The sequence below is a fragment of the Globicephala melas genome, chromosome 4 (assembly GCF_963455315.2).
Source record: "Globicephala melas chromosome 4, mGloMel1.2, whole genome shotgun sequence".
NCBI classification, from domain to species: domain Eukaryota; kingdom Metazoa; phylum Chordata; class Mammalia; order Artiodactyla; family Delphinidae; genus Globicephala; species Globicephala melas.
Window position 1 is genome coordinate 38555833 of NC_083317.1, and position 22959 is coordinate 38578791.

Consider the following 22959-nt stretch of genomic DNA (forward strand, 5'->3'; position numbering starts at 1 on the left):
GTAGGATGTCATTCCTTAATTCTACGTAGTAAATTGTGATTTATTTTTGTTACTCTGAGATTTATTACATTCCCACTGAATGTTGATTTATATAAAAGGACATTTTAAAAACAATATTCATGATCAGTATTAATTGGCTGATTTTTCAGAGGCAGTATTTACTTTCTGGAAGATTCACAAATCCCCTTCTCCCCACAATAAGGGGAAAATAGTAAGAAGTAGAGAAACTGAGGCCACTTGAACAGATACAAGATCAACGTTAAGTTGTTAAACTTTCAGTAACAAATGTGCATTGGCAATGAAAAATGTTAAACATGTTTCAAATAAATCTATGGACTAGTTTTAATGAAATCTGTATTATACTGATGTCTTTTGTGATTGTGCCTGAATTTCCAAAATATAAAAATGATTTTCTTAAATGTATTAATGGGTTCCTAGATTTTCAAAGTTTGTGTACTATAGAATTTATTTCATCTAATATTGTCCACAAAATGATGGCAAAACTGAAAATTTAAACCAAATTTCAAACTGTAGGAGATGAGACTTTGGGATTATTAGAAACATGCCACAGCATAGTCTTGAGTCATTTTCTCCTATTTTACAAATACCAATGCACGGCTTTCACAGGGTGTGGGACCTTGTAAAGTTAAAAGATCACAAATACCAAAGGCTAGTTTCTTTAATGAAGGCAGGTGTTTTCCATTCCTAATGTACCTTTGTGTGTGCATTTCCATAATAGCATAGCATCTAATCTTCTCTTTGATATAAATGCTCGATGAGAGTAATACCACATGGCTACATATGGTGGTTTTTATGGTGGGATGTAAAATATGAATTTAATATTTTTATGAGGAGACCAATATATTGTAGGTTGCTGGAAAGAATGAGAGCTTACAGAAACTGTTTAAATACCACATCATTTTCTTGTTCTCTGAATCCAGGCAAATAGTGAACTGTATCAAATTGTGAACCGTACCAAATGCTGAAGGTATTTTCTCAAGGAAAATAAGGAAATGTGACAAACACCTAGGGAAATACTGTTTTGAAGAAGCAAACAAAATATTCACAAACTTTTATTTGTGGGAGATAGGGAAAAAACGTTTGTCTATATAAGATCTTTGAAAATGTATATCAGAATTTTAGAGTTATTAAATTATGATTAATAAAAATTATCCCTTATAAAACTACCCTTACTTGATGTTAAACAGATATAAAATACATTAAATGCAATTGTGTGGTATTCATGTTAGGATAAGGCTTCTAATAAACATGGTCTTTATTCACCAAACTAGAATGTAGTTGCACATATAGCAGCATTGGGGCATTTGTTATTAGTAATAAATCATAGTCGATGTTGTATGTTTATAAATTAGTTAAACTTTGAGTTGTGAAAAGAATTCTAAAGACTAAAGTTATAAAATTGGACTTTGCTACATTATTTGCAGAACTTGTTTGATTGATGTGTTACTACTAGAAATGATATATTTATTTGATATTTTTCAAATGCTTCATATACAAAGTGAGTCTTTTGGCACTTTAGGTCTGAATTTCATAAGCTAAGTTTCTATTATGTCCTTATGTCATCTGACAGATGGTATATTTTTTTTCGCCTCAACATATTTTTCGTACAGAGTGATACACTAATAATAAGAATGAAATGCCTCTAATTTTTATCCAGGCAAGATGATTTTGTGGAAAAAGGAATCATCTGATGTAAAGTATTTTATATATTACAGTTTTATATATATATACACAGACATACAAAAATATATATATATATATTTATCTCTCTCACTGAAGACAACTTAAAAATCTACTGAAGTTTTTTTTAATAGATAAAACCATACATTGAGTATAATATATCATTGAGTTAGTGATTCCTGGTCACTAAAATCAGGACTTATTTGTGATTGAATAAATTTATAAATTCAATTTATGATTGAAAGTAGTAACTGTTACTCTTAAGTAAATTTAAAAAGTAGATTCCTGAAATCATTACAAGAGACTTCAAAAGTCACTTAGGACATTCTCCTGCAATGAAAGACATTTAAACACTCCTGGCAGGAGACCAGGTAGCCATTAATTAAACAACTTTTTTGACAAACTTATCTCGTAAGTTTGCTCACTACAATTGCGAAGAGCTCAATAAATAGAAAGACAATCTCTATATTAAACCCAAATCAACCTCTCACTAGCTTCTAACCTTCAGTGATTTGATCAGCATAAATATGATCTCAGTTTCACATGCCAGCAACCACTTCATCTAGTCAATGTTTTCTTTTCTAGTGAAAACATTCCCAGAATTAAATATATATATATATATATACATATATATATATATATTTATCATATATGGTTTACAGATTTGGAACTGCTTTAGTCTTTATCAAAATGTAGTATATGGATTGGCAAAGAGATGAAATTAGTACATAATGATAATATATGGGTGAGGTATGTGTGAGTGTGAGAGTGTATGTTAGCAGAGTTTTCCTTTTCCAGTAGTTATCTTCATGAAAGTTTATTTGGAATTATCAAATGAGGAGTTCACATTTTAGTTGATTCCATCATTATATAGAGACCTGTAGAGTTGTCTTTTTATAATTGAAGTAGTGTTGTATTATTAGTTCATTTAAGAAGATATATAGAATTTTATTTCAAATTGATATCAGAATTGAAATTAATATTGCATATTTTATTTGGAAAATATATACATGTATATGTATCTAATTAATATACATTTATAATTTATATAAACCATCCTGAATAGTTTTTTATTCTAAAAAAATAATTTAGTAAATAATGAACAATAATTCACCTCCCATTTTCTAAAACTAGGGTCATGCTTATAGCTTAGAGGATGACACAGTCAATAGAAAATAACTATAGTGTTACTTCTATAGATATTTCTCCTTTGCTGAATCTAAAGCAGTGTTGAGAAGAGCACATTCATAAGTAATAGATTGGTAATTCCTTTTCATAATTTAGTAACTAGGTAGAATTTTTGTACCAAAACACACTGGAATTATGACTATTTTAGAGAAAGTATATTATCTATTGTTTTCTATCATTCCTGGATATCTACATTAATTTTTTATAGAAACATTAGCGTATATAGATATAGTAGTACAAATAAACCTACAGTAACAAGGCAGAAACTACTAACTGCTCACTAATATCTCTCCTTCCTATACATACAGGCAGACTGCATTTACCAGTCTCCCTTGAAGTATGGCCATGTGCTTGGACATGGATGGTGTGTGTGTGGTATGTGTGCTTCCAGGCCTCTGCCATTAAATTTTGTACACATGCTTCCCCAGGCTCACTTTCTCTCAGAAGACTTTCACAGTCACAAGATGAAGATGGCAATGTATATCATTGATGCTCCTGTAGTGTAAGTTGTCCTCCACCAATGACCTTGAGCAGTCCTTTACTGTTACATGTTAAAGAAACTTCCTGTGTTTTAAACAACTGAAATGCAACCCTTCATCTGAAAGCAAATCCATACTGTAAAATTAGTATGTGTAGTAATTTCTAGACAGTTATCTAGAGATACAAAAGAAGATTTAAGTGTATTTGCTTTGGCTTTACAGAGTTCTTTTTGCCATATGACATTGTGAAAGTAGGAATAAGATAAGCCTATTTACAATCTTAAAGAGAAGTAGTAAATTTTCAATGTCTGAATCCATAAGTTTAGAAGATTTACAGGCCTAGGCCACTGTAAAGTACAAGATGACAACTCAACTGTCTTAGATTATTTTAAGTTTCAGTTACTTAAGTCAAATTATATCAATATACAGAAAGATATTTAGAATGGGGTCTTAGAAAAATGTTTTGTTTGAATTGTGAAAATATTTATTATATGTTATTTTTTAAATTTTGGTCTCTATTAATGATAGTTTGATACTACGTAAGTGAGAAAAAACCAAAGATTTAGAAACTAAAAATCAAAAGCTGCAAACTCCTTTTAAGTCAAACTTTACAAAATGAAAATTTATCAGGTGCAAGGAATCTATTAGAACATAAATTTTCAGTCATTGTCATGTAAAAATATGTCACCTTTCTAGAGCATATTCTGCTGACTTATCGTATGAAATGATTCACCAGGTGCACCTGCCATTTTATTTATTCTCTGTGCTTTCAGCTTTCACTTGCTCATTCACTCACTTATCCAATGGAGAGATGGAAATTATATTCAGAGCACCTTGCTAGTGTCTGTGGGCAGTAGGAATTAGTCTCATTCATGGCTGGATGCTCCAGGAGATGACCATATAATAAGAAAAATGGTACATATCAGTATATAAACAATGGACCATATAATGTTCACTTTTACTCTCTCATTAGCTCAACAAATTATTATTGAGCTTCATGTACATTCCTGCCCTGGAAACCTAAAGGAAAGAGTGAATGTGGCTGGAGGTGGACAGTATGAAAGAATTTACCAAGAAAGCAATACATTAATTAGCTTGAGTGAAAAGTATGAACTGGAGACATGCAGAGGGAATATATGCCTTTAGGTAAAGAGGTATGGATTACTCACCATATTTGAACAAATGCTCAGGTATTTCTAAATTATTAGGCATTTTGAGGAGGGATGGGGAAATAGACTAGAAAAGTGAACATATTTCTGATCTTTAGGGGCTAATGTTACATGACACACAGTTTAAATGTTACCTTACAAAACAGAAAATTGGGTAGGTATATAGGTGTATTAAGAATCCAGTCTATGTTCAGAGCTTTAGGAATTTAATAGAGTGAAAGAGCAACAGGGTTTCCCTCTGGACATGTCATGTGGAGGACACTGAGGAAGAGGGGCAAAAGCCTTAACAAAGACAAGAAGATGGAAAGTAGAAATACCATGGAGTTTATATTCATTCCTCAAACATATTAATAAATTTTCCATACCCAAGTTTATTAATTTTTGGTACATTTTAGACATGGTAACATTTTGCTTTTTCAAGTGTTTCATAATAACAGATTACGCATATAGGTATGAGAGTAATGACTATTTGTTTTTTACATTAGAAGTAAGAAAAGCTGGGGCTTAAAAATTGAAATTCTACCACTGGAAAAACTTCCTTCAAATAGTGACACAGTTTCCAGATTTATTGCTTGGGTTCTGTTCGAATTTCTATTCTAAAACTCCATTTACTATGGTTTTAGTAAAAATTCAGTCCCAGCTGAAACTTGGTATACCAAATATCAACTCTGGAGCAATGGTTGTTTTTACCAATTTTCCAGAAGATTGATTTAGATTGTTTTGTGTTGTATGACTGTAAAAGAACAAAACAGAAAAGGTTCACTAGCTTGATATTTTGTTCTGTCTGTATGTTTTAACTCCTTTATTTCTGGCAGTCCATAGCACTATTACAAATAACATATACTCAATGTAATCAGCATATGATTATACTATTTACACAAATAAAACATTTGGGCTGTTAACAAATAAAATAACACTTATAATAAAAGTAAGAATGGCTCAATTTCCTTCTTTATCTTGCCTGTTTTACAATGTCTAGAGGCATATTTTGACATCATGCGTGTCAATATACTAATTGTGAGGTCTGACAAGAGTTAAGCCCTGAATCTGTGGCCCATTTGAAACTTTATTAGAGCTTATTTGACTTATTTTTCCTCTCTGATTTATTAGGATACAGATTTAATTAGCAAAACAATATTCTGGTACACCAAAACAAAGTTGACCTCACTGAAGCTTTAATTCCTCTTCCTAGTTTTTACCAGTGATAGTAGGTATTTCAGGATAGTAGGTATTTCAGCTGATAAAACAAGGTTAGCAGATTGCCTGAGTCACTTTGGTTAGTGATCAGTTCTAGAGAAATCAGTAGGGGCAAAGCAGAGTAGGCAGCTAGCACAGGTCTAAGTGGATAGCGTTCGGAGAGAAAACAAGCCTGTTTGCAGAAGTTGGGAAACAAAGAAGTGCTGGTGTGGGCAACCTTAAAACAACAAAGTCAGAATCATGAGAAGGATTATATTATTAGTCAGCAAACAACACTGAAACTTGTTATTGAATCAAAATCCATATACAGCATTCTTTGATATATCTTTCTCTAGGCAGAACTTGGCTTATTGTACTGACGTATCTAAACTCCCTGTAAGAATCAAGTGGGGACACCTGGATGGGACTTGAGCTGAGAACAAGGAGAATGAAGACTGACATACCTATTGTTCTTTTAATTCCATCACACCAGTGATGTTAAACTTACTTTACAAGATGGAACTTACTGGTTAGAAAGTAATATGTTTATAAGAACTTCTAAATATGTGCAGTGATTGCTTCAGCTAAAGCCTGTGAGTGTAGAATGGTATGCTCTTGGAAACATGCTGACATTGAGAATTTAAGTAGCCAGGATGACACTTGAAATGACTTCTATCATCTTGATGTAGGTTTTTCCTTTAGTACTTGTCTGTAAAATATAGTGAATTATAATAATAAAAATCATTCAGCATATAATATTCACTTAATATATGGAATTTTCTAAAATGATGTTAATATGTACAATTATAGACTATTATTATATATAAAAGACTGATGACCCACATATTAAATTTAATACAATAAAATTTAATGGGCATCTGCATGTATCATGATATGTGTAAAGCCTTGTAGACAATGTAAATATTTATAAATATAAATATAAAGAGATATAATCCTGATTTGGGAAAGTTTTAGGTCAAATGGGTGAACTAGAAAAAATGCAAAAACAATGATGTTGTTATTTGCTGCATTGTAATAGTCTCTTAAAATGATTACATAATGAAATATGTTTTTTATCTTTATTTAAGCACCTTAAAGTGTGACATAAATTATTACTCACTGGAAACCAACTTAGACATATTTGAAAATGTTTCTGGCAAGAAGTATGTGATCACCTTTATAAAGATCACAACACTTAAGAAAAGAAAACTATTAATTGAAGTATATACAATTTGTATACAATTTTGTGTATACAAATTGCTATTAGGCTCTTAAATGAATAATGTCAGATAAATTCAATAGCACTAATGTTATTAAGTTAATTTGGTTTAAAACTAATTAATATACAACTTATTAACTATGCCAGTAACTTTTGTTAGAAATCAGTATAAAATGTGTGTAAAATTCTCCAAGTAATCGTCTTAGGAATTTTTATTTTACCCAGCATGAATCCCAAATATGCATTTGTATGATTGACGAACTATTTAGAACCAATGATATATTGGGAAAATAATTTTTATCCAGTGTTAAGCACTATTTAATAAACTCTTACTCATTGGTCAGTGCTTCTTATTTGCAGCTAAGATTAAATTCTCTAGAGTTCAGTGTTTTGAACTGTTAAATCACCTCACCAGTGGGTGCAAGGCACCTAATAGCTGATGAGGTGTGGCCTCAGAGTAACCTACTTTTAACTCATTAGCTCATTTTAATCTCTATGGTGTGTGAACAATTACCTTTCATTCTTTTATTCCATATACTCATTTGTTCTCTTCAGTTATTCCTAGGATAATGTTTAAAATCTATTTCTTTCAATGAAATGTTTGAGGTTTTATTTTTTTTAAAGATATTTAGATATGGGCTTCCCTGGTGGCTCAGTGGTTAAGAGTCCGCCTGCCGATGCAGGGAACGCAGGTTCGTGCCCTGGTCTGGGAGGATCCCACATGCCGTGGAGTGGCTGGGCCCGTGAGCCATGGCCGCTGAGCCTGCGCGTCCGGAGCCTGTGCTCCGCAATGGGAGAGGCCACGACAGTGAGAGGCCTGCGTACCGGGAAAAAAAAAAAAAAAAAAAGATATTTAGATAATCATGAACACTCTGTGTGCTCAAACGACAGCACTTTTTTTTAAAAGATTGAATTCACTGCAACCGACAATATTACGATTCTTCTTTTTAGGTTCACTATAAATATATGCAACTTACTCTGTAGAAAGTATGGATTATTTCTGAGTCTCTACTACCTTTTGTGTTCATTTGGAAACCATAAGGTAACACAACAGTAGCTTCAGAGATCACTCATTCAGTATTTCAAATAATTATTCAATGAATGATCACTTTTTAAAAAAAAAATTTTGCAGCATGATGTTTCTAGGTCTTTTATGCTCAACGGTATCTAAACAAGACACTTCTTTTTCTTGTTTTGGGGGCTTTTCTCCCATGGGGGATGTATCAAAGAGGACTTCCTAATTCAGTTCTTTTTCACTCTGCTCTTATATGCAGATAGAGTTTGGCTCTCAGTTTCAATTCAATAGTCATTCACTGAAAACTTGCTGTGCAGATAGTTAGGATGCAGGGTGCTGAGATGTGCAAAACAAGGATCCTGTTCACAGGGAATCCATTGAGTTGTATTTCACCCCTCTTTGGACTTTAAAAGGTTTCCTTTTTTTCTTTCATACTTAAAATGGTGTGATAAAGAGAACTGCAGATGACATCATAAGTATTTACAAACTTGAAAAGATAAATGCTGTGGATGTAAGATTTGTTTAAAATGTTCAGTCCAAAGGGATTTCTCTGGTGAGGGGGAAGTGGGGAGGTGCTGCTAGGAGAACAGGCCCTGAAGATATCTGTACCAGAGATGCCATTTCTATTTTTCATGCCTTTATTGACCCCCTTTCTCTTGAGCCTATAAATATGATTCAGTCTCTTCCTTCCAGAAAAATAGCTTCCCTTCCTTCTGACCCTGGACTGTCTCCTACTTTTCTCATCCAAGAGTGCAATCTGGTTCCTTCTTAGCAACCTTCTCATGATATAGCCAAACTCACTGACACTGTCCAAATACAATGGACACTTTCCAATCTTGAAATCACTTAACTTCTCTATAATAAAAAATGTTTATAGCTACTAAAATAAAATAAAATGTTCAGTTCAATAAAAATTTCCTTAGGCAGCTCTTTGTTTTTTGGCAAATGAATTATCAAGGAAATTTATACAATAAATAATCCCTTTGCTAACTGTGTCACTTTCTTCCCTTTTGGGAATATGTTTTCAGGTTTTGAATATCTATTCATGTATCTCATTTCTCTAAATCATATACCTTATACTTTCACTCAATTGTTATTATCTCCGCCTAACACTCAGCAGACTGGGGTACACAATAGGTGACTTACCTATTAATATGGCTAACCAATGACAGAGGTTACATTAAAATACATGTATTCTAATTTTCAGAGTCTAATTTTTAGTCAAACCTGGTAGTAATTATAAAACAACTCAAAAAATTATAGGATTTGGTAAGCTGAATCGAGACATTTCAGACTTTAAATATTTAGGTTCTCATCTGGATTCCAAACCTAAAATATTTTAATATATCATTGCACATTTGTTTAAATCACTTTACATATAACATGATATCATAGTTCTCATAATGCAAAGATGGAAATGAATCAGGAATTATTATCCACAGGAAACCTGACCTCATATAAGTGCCTAAAGCAGATCTTCTGATACCAAAGTCAGTGCTTTTAGCCTTACTCCACACAAATGGTTTAAATATGAACATTTTCTATTTGTATGCACTGAGTAATTCAGTTTGACTTCAGTGATATTATGTAGTTATATAGTTTATATATATATATATATAAATATATATATAATATAGTTTCCATAAAATAGTCTGACCAAAAGAAAGTTAAATTCCTTTTGCCAAGATTCACTAAAAATTGTAAGCTCTGTCTCTCTGTCAGTGCGACCTGTGTTAGAAGAAATGAAATTGAACACAGGGGGTGAGTAACATGTTTTACCCACACAGTATCATTGCAGGAACATGAGGCTTTTCCCTTTTGGAGACTTCTTTTTTATAAAAAAACAAGAAATATGTGATAAATATTTTTTTAAATAAATCATACCTTTGAAAAGTGGTTGGTATAACTTGAGGTCCTATTGGGGAAATGACAAATCTGTGTCCCCCTCTTTTCCTCTAGCAACTGAACAAGGCATATATAATAGGGAGTGTAGGAGATAGCATACAAAATAGACATTTTTATAAAAAGTCCGCTGTAAACTAGTGGAGTCGCAAACACAATTGTAATCAGTCTTCCTTAATTTTTATAGTTGATAAAAATCAGTTTTGAAAATGTTTGCAAGTGTATGTCTCCTTATGAAATTAGAGGTAACAAAGAATGGTAATAGGTGGATGATAATCATTCAGGTATGTGTTATTGAGTAAGTGGGAGGATGATTTTTAAAGTATATTTAAAATCATGAAAATTTAGAATTTTACCAAATACATTTTTTAATTTCCTGCTCCTCTCACAAAGCATAGAGGAAAGGTATAGGCAATTTAAGAATATATGGCACTTGGGATCCCCTTCTTACTCTGTGGCAAATGTATATAATGAGTTTCAAGCTTTGATATCAAAACCATTTCCCCATTCCATCTAATGTGCATAAAATATTTTAAGCTGAGTTATTATTGTAGATTCATACCCAGCTGTGAGAAATAATACAGAGAAATCCATGTACCCTCTACCCAAATAATATCTTGGAAAGATATCACAGCTAGAAAATAGACATTGACATAGTCCACCAATCTTATTTGAGTTTCACCGGTTTTACATGTACTCGTTTGTGTGTGTGTGTGTGTGTGTGTGTGTGTGTGTGTGTTTAGTTTTATCCAGTTTCATTACATATGTAGGTTAATGTATCCATCACCACAGTCAAGATGCAAAGCGGTTCTATCACCACAAGGATCCTTCGTGCTGTAGTTTTATAACCGTGCTCATATCACTCCCACTCCCCCTCCACCCCTTACTAACCTTCACCGTTGGTAGGAACTAATCTTTTCTCCATCTCTATAATTTTAGTTATTTCAAGACACTATATAAAATAATTTCATCTTAATTTATCTATAGAGTTTCTGAGTGTATCACTTTGTATATTTTCTTAGTAGTTGCTCCAGGTATTGAAATGCTATACATATACGATTTATCCCAGTCTACTACTTTTACCACTTCTGGTAAAGTATGGAAACCTTACTTCCATTAGGTCCTTTTGCCCTGACACTTTTTATTTGTTTTAACTATTCCTTCTTAACATGTTGAACACTGCATCAGTTGATGGTATAATGTTTGTTTTAACCATCATATAGTAAGGAAAATGCAGCAGAGTAGTCTATATTGTATTTACCCATATTTTTTGTTCTCTCACTTGTTCTTCCTTCTTGATGCTTCAAAATTTCTTCTTTTCTGTTTGAGGAACTTTAACTTTTCTTTAAGACGGATCTGCTAGAGAAACATGTGTTTAGTTTTCCTCCTTCTAAAAATATATTTATTTCCCCTTGATTCCTGAACGTTGGTTTCACTGGATAAGAATTCACGATCAACAGTTCTCTTCTTTCAGAACTTGAAAAACGTGCCACTGCCTCTGACCTCCATAATTTCAAATGAGGTCATATATTGTCATTTGAAATGGTGTTTTCTTATAGGTAATATGTCTTTCTCTCACGGGCCCAGCCGCTCTGCCGCATGTGGGATCTTCCCGGACCGGGGCACGAACCCATGTCCCTTGCATCAGCAGGTGGACTCTCAACCACTGCGCCACCAGGGAAGCCCTAATTTCACTGTATCTTGATTTGGACCTTTTGGGGTTTATCCTATTTGAGTTTGATCCTCTTCCTGATTTTGTACGTTTATTTCTTTTGCCTAATTTGTGAAGTTTTGACCATTATTTCTTAAATTCTTTCTGCCTCACTCTCTTTCTCTTCTTTTGGGACTTATATGGTACCAATGTTGGATATTTTGTTATTGTCCCACAGGTCCCCAAGATTCTGATTTTTGTTTTTTTGGTTGGTTTTCCAATCTGTTTTCTCTCTCTTGTTCAGATCCAGTGACTTATATTGGTCTGTCCTTAAGTTCACTGATTCTATCCTCTGTTGTCTCATTGTACTATTTATCCAATCCAGTGAGTTTTTATTTTGGTTGTTGTATTTTTGACTTCTGTACTTTCCTTTGGTTCTTTTTTTAAATAACTTCTTTAGAGTGCTGAGATTTTCTATTTTATATTTGTTTCAAGATAATTAGTAATTGCTTGTTAAAGTAATTTTATGATGGCTTCTTTAAATTCTCTGTCAGATAATTCTAACATCCGTTTCAACTCAGTATTAGCATCTGTGGATTATTTTTTCTCATTCAAGTTATGTTTTGCCTGGTATTTGGTGTGACCAGTAATTCTTTTTTTATCACATCCTGGAGATTTGGGTTATTGTGTTAGGAGACTCTGGATACTATTTACATCATCTATTCTATTTAGGTTCAGCACACAGGTCCTGGCTTACATTTGTGGGCTATGGTTCCACCAACAATTTAATTTTCAGAGCCTTTGTGGTGCTATTTGGTCACTTTGAGTCGTCTGTTTCCACTGGGAGTTGTACTGATCCCTACTGGTGCCACCTAAGGAAGCAAGGCCTCCTGATGGCTCTAGGGGGGATAAATGGTTCTTTAGCTCATCAAAGATCACTTCAAGGGCTGGGTAATTGTTATAAAAGGATTGGCCCACTGCCTGTGCTGCCCAATTGACCATTGTCTCTCAGTAGGGAAGGGGAGTCTCCAGTCTAATGGAAAAAGAGATTGCGTTCCATGACAGTGATGCTCCCGATTGATTCCCCTTGGGGGTGGCCCAGTCTCTCCCAAAGTTCTTGGTGGGAATCCCATTTGCTCTGTGAAAAAAATGAGTCTACCTAGGCCACCTTCTGTTGCTAGGTTATGGTTGGGAGAAGCCAGGTCTCAAATGCCTTTTACAATTGGTTAGAGAGACACTGTGTTATTCCTTCGGTTCTGGTATCACTAACCAGTCCCCGTTCCTCTTTCTACCTTTCAGAGTACTCCTTTAGTCACCTCTTGCTTAATTTCTGGTTTTATAGCTGTCCTTAGTGGAGCACATAGTGATATTTAAGTTTTTTAATGCTTTTCCAAAAATGATTTAAAAGAAGCATAAATAAGCAAGATGCTTAAGAGATCTGTGAAAACAAGTGTTCTGTGATAGAAAAGGTGGTTTGAACCAAAGAATATATTAAAAGTATTTAACAGACAGTACAGCAGAGGCACCAACCAGTCAGAGCAAATTTAATGTCAGGTACAGCACAGGTGTTTTTCAGCTGAAAGTTAGCTCTGATTTTAAAAAAGCTTAACAGGTGTCTCTACTGCAGAGAACTTTCAATATGCTAAGGTTAATTGTTGGTTTCCTAGAAGGAACTGAGCACTCATAGTTTTCCCAAATTTATCTAGGCATAGAAGTGAAATTTTTTGTTTACAGCTCTTCTTGGTACTGACAACTCATGAAAGACTGTGAAGGAAAGCCATTTTTGTCACCATCAATATCTACCTCATCCAAGGTATTGTACTTACTAGATGCAATCATTTAATTAAAAAGTTATTTCTCAGAACATTAAGGAACATTTAATTCTACTTAAATCTGATAAAATATTTCAATATATTTAAACCTTCCTTTAAAACATTTCAGGAAACCAGATTTAGACATATGGCCAAAGAAAATGTTTATTGTGTTGTGCTAAAAATATGTAGTCTAACAGTAGCAACTTTTCCTAATGTTGTTATTCATATTTTCAGTATTTTCTTTTTCCAGCTTTAAGGGACAATAGGATCGAGCTGGTTCGGGCTTCCTGGCATGAACTGAGTATCAGCGTCAGTGATGTCTCTCTCTCTGATGAAGGACAGTACACCTGTTCTTTATTTACAATGCCTGTCAAAACTTCCAAGGCCTATCTCACTGTTCTGGGTAAGTGCATGTGATCACAAGCCAGAGAGATGTGTACAGCTACAGCAACATGATTCAATAACAGATCTACACTTTGAGGATCATCAAAAAGCATTAAAAAATCACTTAGTCATTTCCCCCATTTTATAAATAGATAAAGAGAGGTATAAAGATTTGTATGACTTCCCAAGAGCAAACAGCCATTTTGTTTCTTAGCCAGCAATAGACACCAGGTTTCTTGATTTTCAACTAAATTCCTTTGTGTCAAATCATCTCTATATTGTATATGTGGTAATCCTTTTATAAAGTGATAGAATAATGAACATAATGACTTCAATGTGTCTATCAGATGCTCCGCCACCTTATCATCAGTCACCTAATGGGATCTTCCCTAATATCTATTGGCTTCCAAATGTGCCCATTTGTGTATTTTAGTGTATTTAAATGACCCTAACATTTCTATTTGTCTTCTTGCCTTTTAGCTTTGTAGTTTTCTAGATTACTAAATGAAGTACATAATGTCGCTTGCGCATGCAGCTTGTAGCTTCTTTGTTTTTTTATTCTCTAAGTATTGGGCCATTTTTCTAAAGGTTATAGTGACACCAAAAAGCAATACATTCATAGAGTTTCTGAGGAAATAAGCTTGCAGCTCACAGCTCTCTGTGCTTCCACAGACGTCAGTGGCCCAATCAGCTGAAATTGCTGGAATTCATTGAAACACACCTGTGTACTGAACAAGTTAGAGGAATTTAAAGATTGATTTTTTTTTTTTTTTTTTTTTGCCCTTAGCTTGCCTTCCTTTTTTGATAGATAAAGGCATAACACTGCATTTAAACAAACTAATGCATGCTGTTCTTTTGGGTGAGAATATTAAAGTTAATCCTGCTAGTGAATTGGTTTTGTGCATAGGATATGAAATATGTTTCTTTGCAAGTCCCACTGGGACTATTGTATAAAAATCTTTACAAGTTTGCCATTAAGGACAAAATACACCCACTAAATGGAGTATCTCAGGATAGCAGCTGCCTAAGATTAATGTATTGTTCTGTAGAGAGCCAACTTGAGACCCCAAGAAATAGGAAAGTGGCTAATTTCAATTTATTAAATGGTGATGTGACATGTTTGTTTTTTTAAAAAAAAAGCTATATGAAGGTGAACGAAAAGAAAAGAAAGCTAGCCAGCTAATGTAGTATGTATGTATGACAGTATACACACACATATGCATATTTACACAGACACATATGTGTTTGTATGTATGTGTATATATATCTCCCTATATATTTTTTATATATTTTGTCATTTATTTTATTATATAGCAGTTTATTATTATTATGTTTTGGTTTATTATCATTATTTTTATTTTTATTTTTTGCGGTACACGGGCCTCTCACTGTTGTGGGCTCTCCCATTGTGGAGCACAGGCTCCGGATGCACAGGCTCAGTGGTCGTGGCTCACGGGCCTAGCCACTCCACGGCATGTGGGATCTTCCCAGACCGGAGCACGAACCCGTGTCCCCTGCATCGGCAGGCAGACTCTCAACCACTGCACCACCAGGGAAGCCCTGGTTTATTATTCTTGATTGAAGTTATTGTTAGTTATACACCCAGTTTAGCTTTGCTTCTGAAAGTAGTAGTCATAAGAACAAATCAACCCTGGAGATTAATGTTTATTTCATTCATTTGCTTAAATTTCAGGTGTTCCTGAGAAGCCTCAAATTAGCGGATTTTCATCCCCAGTTATGGAGGGAGACTTGATGCAGCTGACTTGTAAAACATCTGGTAGTAAACCTGCAGCTGATATAAGATGGTTCAAAAATGACAAAGAGATTAAAGGTAAGGAATGGGGAAAGGTCTCCAAATCAAAATTAATGTGCTGAAACTAGTGTGAAGTGTTAGATCCAGGGCATTTTACATTTTCCTTTTCTTTTTTTTTTTTTTTGCGGTACGCGGGCCTCTGACTGTTGTGGCCTCTCCCGTTGCGGAGCACAGGCTCCGGGCGCGCGGGCTCAGCGGCCATGGCTCATGGGCCCAGCCACTCCGCGGCATGTGGGATCTTCCTGGACCGGGGCCCATGTCCCCTGCATCGGCAGGCAGACTCTCAACTACTGCGCCACAAGGGAAGCCCTACATTTTCCTTTTCAAACCACAGTCACTTTCTGATTAAGTGTAATTTGAACCAGATTTACCTTAAATTAGGTAATTTTACAAGGTATATTAATATCAACTGTGTGCCCCATTTTTCTCTTACGTAAAATAGTTTTAAAATGATATATATCTAGAGACTTTCCTGGTGATCTAGTGGTAAAGGATCCACCTTATAACGCAGGGGACGTGGGTTTGATCCCTGGTCAGGGAACTAAGATCCCACATTCCGCGGGGCAACTAAGCCCGTGCACCACACCTACTGAGCTCAAGCGCCTTAACTAGAGAGCCTGAGGGCCCCAAACTACAGAGCCCACACGCCCTGGAGCCTGTGCACCACAACTAGAGAAGAGAAAACCCGCACACCACAACTAGAGAGAAGGCCGTGCACCGCAACAAAGAGCCCGAGCATTGCAACGAATGTTTAGCATGCCTCAAGGAGGAGCCTGCGCGCGGCAACTAAGACCCTACGCCGCCAAAAATAGATTAAATAAATAAATAAATAACAAATCTTAAAAAAAAAAATGATATATATCTAGTGGGAAACTTGGAGAAATAAATAAGTTAATATATAAAAAACACATAGATTCGTACTTGACAATAGCAAGTGCTAAGTGTTCATGTTAGATGTGATTATTTCAGAGCTCATCTGTAGTATTTAGATTATAGACAGAGAAACTCCATGAATTATTTCTTCAACTTGTTGGTTCTGAAAATACAAAGTTTTGGGAATAAAACTAGCTAAACATTAATAAATCTGTTTTTCAGTAGCTCTCACACAGGGTAAAATAATGTGCTTGTCTCAGTAAAAATGCACAGAAATGTAAATATTCAGCATAATTCTGCTCTTCATACACTTAAACACACATGTGCACACACAGTCTTTTAAGGTGGATTAAGAAGTTTATAGAGGAGATGGCTAGTAAGTCTGGTAGTGGTTTTTGTACCCCACATACAGAAATCTTGGACCTGACATCACATGTACATTAAAACCCAAATATAAGAATCATCTATTATGCTTGTTAAAAATTTTTCCTATTTATATAGTAATATGTATTATTCTCAAGGTAACCTTCTAGGAGATAGATTGATGCAAACCATTCTGATTATTTTAACTTGTAATTCAAGTATCTTACTTAGGATTGGAGGCTCAACAGGTAGAATTGCCTATATTACTAAGAAATTATGGGTTTACAGTCCATAAAATTATTCTACCTCTTCTCTATTTTAATTACTTTCTCTCTTTATATTTTTTCCCCAAACAAGGAACTATCTGTAATTTATCCATAATTACTACCTTTACTTTAGAACTTCTAATAAATACATTTTATTAGACTAACTTTGGAGAAGTACAAGCACCCATTTCACAAGTTAGATACATCACTTTGCTAAGTTAAACTTGCTCTTATATTCTGCCAGGGCTCAGTACCATCCATTCTAATTCTGCCTTTAGGATATATTTGTTTAGGTTAGTGTGTTAAATGTCTAGTCTTGGTTGGAGCTTTTCTAAATGGACCCTCTACACTGTATCCAGAGTTATCTTACTATGACAAGGTTCTAATCCAGCCACTTTTTCTGCATAAGCATTTCTGATTGAAAGTCCTAACCTGGAGGATTAGTTTAAAATCCGATTTCCTTGGCCTATAAGAAAGCTCCTGGCAGTGAATTCTTACAAATCAGATGGTTTTCTATGTGAAAGGCTTGGTTTATATTAGAATGTTCTTCTTAAATACTCTCCTTCGGTTAAATTGTTTTATTACCTACATGCATCTCTTTCTGAATTTTGACATAATTAGTTAGTGAGTTAGTTTCTCTTAATTTCTTACCATTTTATTTGTGTTTCGGATAAATATATCCTCAGGGAGGTCAGAGACTAACATACTAGTCATTAATATTGGTTGATTGTTTTTAACGTTGTAGCCTTATGAAAAATGCATAATGTTTTCATTAAAAACATTTTTATAAAATATCTTAATTTTTGACAAATTTGGCTTCTGCTCTGAATGCCAGATTTATTCATAAACTAGGTAGAGAGGGGACTTTTGTTTATATGTAAAAAGATGAAATTTTGATCTTATAAACACTATACTTTAAAATCATCTGAATCTAGAATGAAAATCAAGAGAAAACCATATACAGAATCAGCATTTGGTTCTGTGTTCTACTCAGAAGTAGTGAAGCTTTGTTTTTTCTGTGTTCTTCAATGCATGGCCATTAATAGAGCATTTATTATTCCTACACTTGAATTCATCTATATAGCTCTTTATTTGTTCATAACTCTTATTTTGCATGTTTACATAGTTTGTCTTTACAATGATATGGTGAACTTCCTGAGTTCTCTAAAATGTTTTTATAGGTGTATAGGCAAATATGCTGTATTTAGTATTCTATACAGAATGCACGTTCATTATTATTGCTGTGCTCTATACATGTGAAGTGAAAGTTCGCTCTAAAATCCCTCAGCAGATACACCTCACTGAAAGGAGTGTTCTATCCTTATCTTGCACTCTTGTCTTTTCAGAAATCAAAATTTGACTTCCTATTATCATGTAACAATTTTTACTATATTATCACTTGAGATTTTTTAAAAAGACACTCCCTAGTATAAAGAATTGGAAAAGGTAGGCTAATCAAATCCAGTTAAATTCAATTCGATAAGAAATTGTTAAAATGTGTCCCAATTATGCAGCATTCTATGGTGCATGAGTGAATATCCAAATGAAGAAAACAAGAACCTTGACCTGGAGATGTTTAAAATGCCTTTGGGGTGATAAAACCAGCTATGAAGAATACTTTACTATAAAGAGGAATATATAACATTATGTAAATCCCAAAGTAGTTATTCCAGTCAAGGGAAAGTATTATTTTCCATACGTTTTAACTAAGCACTGGCCAGTTCAGCATATTGACACTGTGTTAAGTTTCAGACTCTGTATGATAGAGGTAGGGGCTTTCAAAGTGACTTCTGATTTCAGGAGGAGTCATTGTTCTGTACATTTTTTCTCCATTATTATCTAACATATGAATTTAATCACCAAGTTTCTGGGAGAGAGTTGTTTCATAGTCCTAGCTGATCACATTTTCTTGGCCAGGATATTTCCATGTTAGATTATACAGCATGGTTCTCAAACTTTAGCAGGCACCATCATCACCTCCAGGGCCTGTTAAAACTCAGATTATAGGGGCCTGACCCCAGATTTTCTGATTGAGTACATCTGGGTTGGAAACCGAGAACATATATATTTAGCAGTGTGTTGAATTTGTGAGTGATAATGATGCTCCTGTTTGGAGACCACACTGGTGTATAGAGAACAGAATGTTGAGAAGTATCAGTAACATATTGAAGTCTTGCCTCTGTCTCTGAACTTTAGTTTCCTCATCTAATAAATGAGGATCATAAAGCTTGCCTCAAAGTGCTATTGCAAGGATTTCATACAAGCCAATATGTATAAAGTGTTTTCACAGTATAAGGAATCACTGAATATATTTTAGATATTATTATTATCATTATCATTATTATTACTATCTTGAGCAAACCATGACTGGTGAGTTGTAACAATCCCTGAATTAGTCCTAGAAATATAACCAAAACAGAATTATTTCTTTAAGGTATTCACTTTTGGGGGATGGACATATAAACATAAGATCTAACAAGTATAGTAACAGACATATGAACTGGCTACAGTTTTTGTACAAAACAAGAAGCAGAGATGTGCCCTACTTTGTGGCAGAGGTAAATGAGAGTACTCAGTAAGTATATGTTAAATGAATAAGTGGATCTTAAATGATGAATGGAATTCACTGTATGGGTTGTGGGTAAAAGTAGGTGGTAGAGCATTGTAAAGAAAGAAACCATGTGTTTATGCAGGGTAAAAGCATGTGATTGTTTGAAGGAACTGAAACTTTCTGTTTGATACAGACACGAGAGATAAATGGGAAGGTAGGGGCCAGTTAAGTCATGGAAGATCTTTTACTCCAGATTAAGGAGTTTGGAATTTATTCTGTAGGCAGTGGTGAAACACTTTCTTCTGTATGCTTTAAACGGTGGAATGAATGATCATAATTTTCATCTGACTCTCCTTTTTCCTCCTGATGAGTCTGACTCAGAAATCCCTTTGGTGCCTCTGGGCAGCTCTGTATTCAAAACTGCAGGGGGTTTCACTGTAGCTTTTAATCTTCTGTGTAGCTAGGAAGTTGGAAATATTGCCATTTAGTGTAGGAAAAAAATGTGTATTGCCTTCCTAAATCTATCAGTGTCCTGAGAACTTGTATAAACTTTCCATTCCATATGTAAGTTTAGTAACTTGTAGTTTGAGTAGTTATCATCATAAAATCTTAAGCTTTTCTTTTCCAGCCAACTAGCTTTTACATGAATGTGTTAGGCAGAATTCTATGAGAACCCTCAATGACCCACATTTTTGTATAATCTTTTCCCCTGGAGTGTAGGCAGGATTTGAGAATATATGTGATATCACTGCCTTGATCATGTTGATCATGTTACCTTACATGGCAAAAGGGATTTTACAGATATAATTATGGATCCCTTTTGAGTTCATCAAAGGGAGATTACTAAGGGAAACCTGACATAATGAGGTGAAGTTTTTATAAAAGATTAAAGAGTCAGACATCCTCCTCCTGGCCTGGAAGAAAGCAAATAGCCATGTGTGTACTGTCTATAGGGGCCATGTGACAAAGAACTCTGGGTGACCTCTAGGAGCTGAAAGCTGTTCCTGAGTGGCAGCTAGTGAGAAAATGGGGACCTCGGACATACAGCATCAAGGAAGTAAATTTGCCAACAATCAGTGAGTTTGTAGAGGACTCTAAAACCTACATGGGAATCACAGCCTCAGCCAACACCATGATTTCAGCCTGGTGACACTGAGAAGAGGACCAGGATAAGTCCTATCTGGACACTTAATCCATAGAAATTGTGAGATAATAAATGCATATTGCTTTAGGACACTAAGCTTTTAATCATTTATTATGCACCAGTAGCAGGAAACTGAGATCCAGAAAGGCAGAATGATTTCTCATAGTCACACATCTGACAAAGAATGAGCTTGAATATTCCAATTCTAAGACCCAGCACTTGAACTGGGGAAGAAAGCTGAAGGCTGGAAGAATATTTAAGGGACATTTCAAACATGAATTAGTAAGGCCCTGAACTAATGGATGAAATGGCATTTTTTTAAATGGATGGATTTAAAAGAGAAGACAAATTCCAGGTGAACTTGGTGAATGAGTCTGGGAGATGGAGCAAAAACAAGGGTCAAAGACAACACAATTTGGGTGCCAACACAACTTGGTTAGTGAACATGTGGAAATAAGAAAGGCATTAGGAGAAATTAGTTCAGAAATAAATGATAATATGTTTATTCTTTGAGGTTGAAGTAACTATATATTGGTAGAATCTAAAAGTTAAACTTAGCAGGCTTTTGGAGTTAGGTGACTTATGATTAAGAAAGGGATTCTGACAACACAAAGGTCTATCATCTCTTATGAAGGACATTTTTAGTTTTAGCCTTTATAAATAGTTATTACCCTTTATTTGTGCAGCACACTCCCAACAGAAACCCTCTCAGTACTTCCTTCTGACCCTAAGAATCATGCTATGTAGTAACCTGCATATTCATCAAAGCCTGACTTTGTGGGGAGTCACTGAAGCTTTGTCAGTGCCTAATAGTATTGCCTGTATTCTACAAGTGTTATTTACTTCACGTACATTGTTTGTTTCAAATGTTGGACCATCAGGCTTAAACTGACTTTAGCTGTGTTGCCCTGTGTGAACAGGACTCTTCACATACACTTTAGTGTTAATCAAAAATAATGCAGCAGCTCATTTTCAAGTTGGCTAAATATAGTATAATTGTACTATAAGCTACTTAGTAGATAATTTTTCAGCGTTTGGAAACTTGAGAGTGAATTTCTGAATGTTGTGTTTCTTAAAATGTAGCCTTTAGACTGTTCGGATTAGAATCACCTGAGGTACTAGTTAGAAAAATGAAAATTCCTGGTCTCAATGTAGACCTTTAAAATCAGAATTTCTGGCTGTCAAGCCTAGAAGTCCTAATATTTATTAAGTACCTCTGTTGACGCTTAGGCTCACTATAGTTTGAGAATGCATAGAATTAGAGACCAGTAAGCCAAGTATTAATAGATATTCAAAGAAAGAAAGAAAGGAGGTCCTAATCTAATAAGTTTAGAAAATGACTCGATATTCTATGTCCTTTATGAATCTATTCTTAGAGGGAGATTCTCTAAAACTAAATCAAAATGCACTTTAGTGCTTTAACATTTCTGAGAATTAATGCAAATTTCTGTTAGACAACATCTTAGCAGTATTCTTTGGCCATATGATTTTTAAAATTTGTTTTGTGTTTCTTGCATTGAACTTTGTGGAATCTACTTTGAGAAACAGTAATTATATATTTAATTTAAATACTCTCCCTGGTGTTGTAAAACTAGTTTTGGCCTAATACTTCATTTAATGTCAGTTGCACAAAGCCTTAATTTAAATAAGTGAAATACTAACATGTAATACAGAGATTGTGAATTCTCTTGAGCTAAACACAAAAGAAAATAAAAAGGAGATATTTGTGTGTCCTGAGCTTAAAGCTCCTGTATCATGTGTGATAAGGATTAATTAAAAGTGTTAGTGTTTAAACTTACAGAGTATACCATATATCAATGATTTTTTTGAGTTCTTTTGTTTAAACTTACCGCTTTGAGAGTGTCCTTGCCATTTAAATATGAATCATGTTGGACCCCGTATTAAATGAGAAAAAGAAATAGCATTAGTAATACCTGTAAGTGAGGTGTGTGTGTCTGTGTGTGTGTGTGTGTGTGTGTGTGTGTGTGTGTACATACCACTTGGGGTTTTCCAAATGCTGTTGACTGTATTACCTCAAGACTCTCTCAAGATACAATGAGATACATAGAACATCTTTCTGGAAAGAGATAAAACAGTTGTTTCATCTGAGTGTGAATGGCTGATGAAAGCAAATGATCACCAAAACTCTTTGAGAAACTTTTAAAAAATGTTTTATTTTTTAAAAGCAACTTTATTGAGATATAATGGACAAAAAACAATCTACACATATTTTATGTGTGCAGTTTGGTAT

General features: G+C 34.4%; 1 protein-coding gene across 4 annotated transcripts in view; it reads left to right on the forward strand.

The window, feature by feature from the left end:
• CADM2 (cell adhesion molecule 2) overlaps nt 1–22959 on the forward strand; it is a 1069280-nt gene that overhangs the window by 884001 nt on the left and 162320 nt on the right. For all 4 annotated transcript variants that reach the window (XM_060297930.1, XM_060297931.1, XM_030860960.2 and 1 more), the window contains 2 exons: nt 13565–13717; nt 15392–15529. In XM_060297930.1, coding sequence (XP_060153913.1) covers nt 13565–13717; nt 15392–15529 — 291 coding nt within the window. The remainder of the gene's footprint in view (nt 1–13564; nt 13718–15391; nt 15530–22959) is intronic.